At 49.0% G+C, this 6,265-nt stretch overlaps 1 protein-coding gene across 1 annotated transcript; it reads right to left on the bottom strand.

The window, feature by feature from the left end:
• Positions 1–1,532: 1,532 nt before the first annotated feature.
• MIP (major intrinsic protein of lens fiber) lies at positions 1,533–5,425 on the bottom strand. Its single transcript, XM_004429261.3, has 4 exons — positions 5,066–5,425; positions 4,420–4,584; positions 3,879–3,959; positions 1,533–2,180 (listed from the first exon to the last, which is right to left on the bottom strand). Exons 1-4 carry the CDS (start codon positions 5,423–5,425, stop codon positions 1,995–1,997), a joined length of 792 nt encoding a protein of 263 aa, XP_004429318.1. The 3' UTR covers positions 1,533–1,994.
• Between the last annotated feature and the right edge of the window lie 840 nt (positions 5,426–6,265).

The raw sequence follows: 6,265 nt of genomic DNA, 5'->3' as shown, positions 1-6,265 counted from the left end.
TCCCCGCCTGCGTGGGGAGCGGGGCGGGGCGAGCCGGGCTGGTCCATGTGACCCCGAGGGGCAGGGGGGTTAGTGATGAAGTAAGGAAAAGGGAAGCAAGTACAAGTACCGTTTTATCTGAGTCGATCCCCTACATTGAGCCAAAAATCACAGCGCTATGAATTTTCTGCTGACTTAAGAAAATAGGAATCAAAGTCCTATTAGAGGTGAATTTACAAACGTTCTTCCCCTTCTCCTAGTCAAGTGGATTATTCCAAAGTCTTATAAGATTAATTAGAAAAATTAGGTTTTATTTGGGAGGAAGTGGAGAGTTGAGCTACCGGCAAGAGTGGACTTTTTGCGGGGCGGGGGTGTCTGTCATCTAGAGGTACAGGCCCAAAGTTTGCGAAGTATGCAGGAAGCTCCTAAAAGGAAGACATCCACAATAACTATTCATTGGTCAGTTGAGGGTCTCCTTTGGCCTCTGCTGAGATGAGTGTATATTGCCAACAACAAAAGAAGATAGGGTTCAAACGAATAATTATCTCCTGAATTGTTAAGCGTTTCAGTACAAGGAATTGATTTCTGGGGAATAAGGAGAGTTAGAAGAGATTTGCTGGGCTGGCCGGATGGCATAGTGGTTAAGTTTGCATGCTCCGCTTCGTTGGCCCAGGGTTGGCAGGTTCCGATTCCCTGCGTTGATATACGCACCGCTTATCAAGCTATGCTGTGGCAGGCGTCCCACATATAAAGTAGAGGAAGATGGGCAGAGATGTTAGCCCAGGGGCAATCTTCCTCAGCAAAAAGAGGAGGATTGGCAACAGATGTTAGCTCAGGGCTAATTTTGCTCACAAAAAAAAAAAAAAGAGAGCGAGATTTGCTGAAGATGAAAGGACAGATGAGAGAAAAGTGAAAAGACACACAAAAAAGGAAAATAAAGAAGACTATAAAACTAGTGATAAAAGTAGAAAGATACCATTTGAAGAATGTTTTGATCTGCTCTAAGTAAATTAAAACTCTGAGGGTCTAAGCCTCTCCCTGCTATGCCCACTACCCACCTCTGCATTTGCTCCAGGCATCCCATTTCCTGTTTTGGCATTAGGGAGCTCTTCTGGGGCTTAAGTACCACCTGCCTGGAGCCCACGCTGGAGGAATATCAGGCAGATCAGTTAAACTACTTAATTTTTCTAGATTCTAGGTTCACCCACCCCTTGTTTAGGTTGGGAGCTTGCTGGCCCAGGGCCTCCAAAGAGATCCATCATGCCAGAATGAACACAAAACCCAGCCAGTGGATGTCCACAGGTTTATGTGGCTTTACAGAACAGTTCAAAGTCCAGTGTTCGCTTTTCTCAGAGCTACTTCCCCACCGAAGTCCCTGGGGCAAGCATCCCTGAGATAAATACACTACATTCTCCGATTAACTTCCCCAAAATTTTCTGGTACAATTGCAGCCTGATCTGGGGCTAGTACCTCCATTTCCTCTCTCCCTGCCCCCGGCCCCTTCTCCCAACCCTTGGAATGCTTTGTCTCCTCCACTTCTCTCCACCTGCCTCTTGTGAGGAGTACTCCCTGCTTCCCTGCTCCCTCAGAAACCTAGAGCCATACACAGGACTAGCAGCAGGGTGAAGGCCAGAAGCTTAAGATCTTGGTTCCCTATGCTCAGCACACCGGGTTGGGAGAGGAAGGTATAGGATGACACCTCCTTTCCCTTCCCTATCTCTCCTGCCATGCCCCAGAACTCAGACACAGCCACATTCAGTCACATTCATACACACAATCATGCACACACAGCGGCAAAGAGAGGTGGGATGGGGAGGAAGGGAAGTTTGTACCAACCAGCTCATGAATGCAACTTGAAAGATTTCACACAGCAAAAGGCAAAAAACACACACACATAAATTAAAAAATAAAGAAGTACATGCCCCTCCCCACAGTCTCTTTCTTCATCCAGGGGCTGGGTCAGCCCTTCCACGTAAACCCGGAAGCTTCCTACTCCCTCTATGCCACTGGAGCTTCTACAGGGCCTGGGTCTTCAGTTCAACAGGTTCCCCTGTGCTCTCTGGTTGTCCATTGGCGTCATTGGGCTTGGTACCCTTGAGAACAGACAGTCTCTCAGAAACACTTTTGAGCCGGGGGAAGAGGAGAAAGTCGTAGAGGAGACTGCCCAGGCCCCCTCCAATGATTGGACCCACCCAGTACACCTGTAGGAAGAGAAGAGGAGTAATCAGATTTGGGGAGGGGACCAGGAACAAGGCTGCTCTTTTTCCAACCCCATCAGTGGAAAACAGGCATCCTGCACTTGGCGCACACAGTTGAGCACTATTTAAGCAGAAATCAGTGTTTGTTTTTAAACTCTGGACTGCTCCACTGCCTGCACCTCAAAACTCACCATTTCTTTTGTGACTCATCAAATTATACCTTATCCCACACCTTCTTAGCACATGTATATTCTATTTGTTGTTATCAGTTTGCAGTAGTTTATATATTGCTTTGAAAAAAAATTTTTTTAATTGTGGTAAAATACACTTAACTTAAAATTTACCATCTTAACCATTTCTAGGTGTACAGTTCAGCAGTGTTAAGTATATTCATGTTGTTGTGCAGCAAACCTCAAGAACTTTTTCATCTCGCAAAACTGAAACTCTATACCCATTAAACGACAACTGTCTATTTTCCCCTCTCCCCAGCCCCTGTTAACTACCATTTTGCTTCGTTTCAATGAATTTGACTACTCTCGATACCGCATATAAATGGAATTATACAGTACTGGTCTTTTTTGTGACTGGCTTATTTCACTAAGCATAATATCCTCAAGGTTCATCCATGTAGTAGCATGCGTCAGAATTTCCTTCTTTTTTAAGGCTAAATACTATTCCACTGTATGTATATACTACATTTTGTTTATCCACTCATCTGTGAGGGACACTTGCATTGCTTCCACCTTTTAGCTATTGTGAATAATGCTACCATGAAAATGGGTGTACAGCTTTGAAAAACTTTTTGAATTGTTTTCTTATGTTTGGCTGGCATATGGCCAAACAACACAAACATAGCCAATTTTTATTTATTTATTTTTTTTGTGAGGAAGATCAGCCCTGAGCTAACATCCATGCTAATCCTCCTCTTTTTGCTGAGGAAGACTGGCTCTGAGCTAACATCTATTGCCGATCCTCCTCCTTTTTTTTTCCCTTTTTCTCCCCAAAGCCCCAGTAGATAGTTGTATGTCATAGTTGCACATCCTTCTAGTTGCGGTATGTGGGACGCGGCCTCAGCATGGCCAGAGAAGCGGTGCGTTGGTGCGCGCCCGGGATCCTAACCCAGGCCGCCAGCAGCGGAGCGCACGCACTTAACCGCTAAGCCACGGGGCCGGCCTGCCAATTTTTATTGAGGACTTATTCCATACCAGATTCTGTGCTAAATATTTCACACATACAGCTTTCACACTTATTCTTTGTAACACCCCCATTTTATAGTAAGGAAACTGAGGCACAGAATGATTGAGTTATTTGCGATGGTCACACACGAGGCTGGTAAAGTGCTAGAACAGGGACGAGCCCAGGCCCACTTGTGCTCATACACAACCTGATCTCTGAGAGTAGAAGTTTTTGTCTTCCTGTTCAGTTGTCTGTTCTCCTAGTGCTAGTTTTGGAATCCAGTGGATACTTAATAAAAACGCCTGACTAACCAGCAAAGGAACAATATGAGCAAGAGCCTCTCTTTCTAGCAAAATAAAGAATCCTGCTCACACAGGCATGCCAAACTCTGTGACAGCCCCCTTAGTGTTGAGTGGTGGTAGAACAGTCCACACATCCAGATGGAAAGCAGGAATCACACCTGGAACCTCCAGTCTACACCCATCCAGGAGGGCTGCAGGATCTTGCCCCTCTCCCCTCACTCACCCAGTGGTTGGTGAAGTTTCTGGTGAGAATGGCAGGAGCAAAGGAGCGGGCAGGGTTCATGCCTGCACCAGTATAGTACATCTGCAAGAGACACAGTTGTAACTGAGACATTTACCTCCACTCCACCTCAGCTCCTCTTCCCATAACCCGCATGCCCCTGAAGGCTGGCACCTTGCCTCCAGCCAGCAGCCAGTAGGGAAGGACAACCTGCATGGGGGTCCCACAATGGAGTGAAGGCACTGATGCTCCATCTGGAGACAGACTACGGATCCATCTACCCATGGATCCATCTACGGATCCATCAAGCCCACATCTACCCATGATGCATGCATTACTACCTTGGGGTCCAGAAGGACTAGCACAGCAGTCACGAGAGAGAGAGGGGTAGAGCAGAGTTGACTCCTCTGTGCTGACTGATACAGAGGGAGGTGGATAATGTTCATGTTCAACAGTGAGCTGGGCAGGAAGAAACTTAAAAGTTGGGAAAGGTGTGGGGGCCCTGGAATCCTTAAATGAGAAGTTGCTTCCCTCTCCTGCTTACCCCAAAGAGGTGCCCCAGGGTGAGGGAGAAGCCAACAGCCAGGGCCATGGAGCCCAGGCGGCCATTCCGCCTCTCATCGTACGTGGCAAAGATGCAGAGCACGAACTGGAGCGTCAGGAAGATCTCCACTATGGTGGCCTGGCCCACGCTCACCCCAGGGTGCAGCTGGGCAAAGGAAGAAGAAGGGAGGCAGCTCATTAGGGCTGCCACAGTGTTAGCTCCTCAAAGCTTCCCAGGTAGGAACCCCTTATGGCATCAGTTCCCTGGAGAGGAAGGATAATACATCCTCCTTCATAGTAATTACATTTCTCTTTTAATTTCTCCTGATAATACTCCTTCTTGGTGGAAAAATTCCACCCACTTATGCAGATGAGGAAACTGAGGACCCATAAAGTAACATAAATTTCCTCAAGAAACTGCAAGGAATTGGAAGGAAAGCTGGGACCTGAATTCAGGTTTCTGGAGTCTCAGTCCAGGGCTGTATTCCTTCCTTACCCCTCCAAACCACCTGTTGATCCTCCCCACCCTGAAACACACACACACTTACACACATGAAATGTCCCAGACCCCTGAGGAACTGATCCACCTGCACGAGGCAGGGAGTCCGGGCCCCAGGTTCCCCCAGCCCCGCTCAGCTGCCCATTACCGTGTTAAGTGCTAGGTTTCCTCGGACGGCAGGCGGGGTAACGCTATACAGCACAGCGGCCCCAGCCACTGCTCCCAGGAGTTGGGCTGTCACATAGCAGAAGGCACGGAGCAGGGACATCTGGGAGCTGACAAGGAAGGCAAAAGTGACTGCAGGATTGATGTGGGCTCCACTGATGTGGCCCACAGCCTGCACCAGCGTAGCCAGAGCCAGGCCAAAGGCCAGAGCCACCTGCAGGACATGCAGGGGTCCAGGGGCCCAACGCAGTGAGGACCCCAGCCCGAAGAAGACATAGAAGAGGGTGGCAAAGAACTCAGCAAATATGGCCCTCCAGAAGGAGGCTGAACGCAGTTCCCACATGGCAGGGGGGATGGCCACAATGCCTGGGTCCCTGATACCTCCCGGTCTGATCTGGGTGGGCAGTCCCCTTTATAGAGGACTCTTAATCCCTGGGAGGGGCAGGCTGAGGTGGCTGGCCCAGCCTCTTAACCCCTTCACGGCTGCGGAGGGCCAAGCTCACTTTCATACATCTGATTAAGCTGCTGGGTTTTCCCCTTCCTCTTCAACTGGGAGATGAGCAGAGCCATGGGTATGACGTTGGCGGTAGGGTCAGGGCTGGAGAGGCTCTGAGAGGAAGGGACCGAGAACAATGGGACTGGAAGAGTCTGTCTTTCTTTTTGTGCCAAAGATGGGGTTCATAGTCCTGACTGACATCTGTATTAGAACATCCCTCAACTCTGCTTGAATGTCAGTCAAGCTGAGTTCACTTCATGGATTATGAGACTGTGCTCCTGGGGGCCTCTAGGCTCCTCTGAGTTGGCCAGGGGAAAAGGTGGGGGTGGGGTCAGGAGTGGGGTCCAGCAGGGAAGTTGGACAACTGAAGAGAATTCTTTAGTTCTCTGGGATTAGAGGGCCTTCTCCCATTGGCTGGTTTAGGCTGGAATCTGTGGACCCTGCAGCTCTGGGACAGAATAGTTCTGCTGTGTCCAGCTTTCTCTGAGCCTGGTTTCCCTACCCCCAACCCATGCCAGCACCTCCCTTTCCAAACCCTCAGCCTGGCCTTTTAAACCACAGAGACAGAGAGGAGGAAGAAGCTGTCTTCCATGGATAGGCTGGGAGCAGGGTTGGGGCCTGGGGAGGAGAGAAGTGGTTAGTAGTTAAATCTCAGAATCAGCTTGTACTTCATCTCTTCTCCTTCAC

This window comes from Ceratotherium simum, chromosome 17 (genome assembly GCF_057802395.1).
Source record: "Ceratotherium simum simum isolate JZ-2026a chromosome 17, ASM5780239v1, whole genome shotgun sequence".
NCBI classification, from domain to species: domain Eukaryota; kingdom Metazoa; phylum Chordata; class Mammalia; order Perissodactyla; family Rhinocerotidae; genus Ceratotherium; species Ceratotherium simum.
This window is presented reverse-complemented; position numbering and strand designations above follow the sequence as displayed.

Coding starts and splice junctions, on each gene's coding strand:
- MIP (XM_004429261.3), bottom strand. CDS start 5,425: ATGTGGGAACTGCGTTCAGCCTCCTTCTGGAGGGCCATATTTGCTGAG. Junction 4,585..5,065: donor GAAACCTAGCACTTAACACG/GTAATGGGCAGC, acceptor TCCTTTGCCCAG/CTGCACCCTGGGGTGAGCGT. Junction 2,181..3,878: donor GAAACTTCACCAACCACTGG/GTGAGTGAGGGG, acceptor CTCTTCCTACAG/GTGTACTGGGTGGGTCCAAT.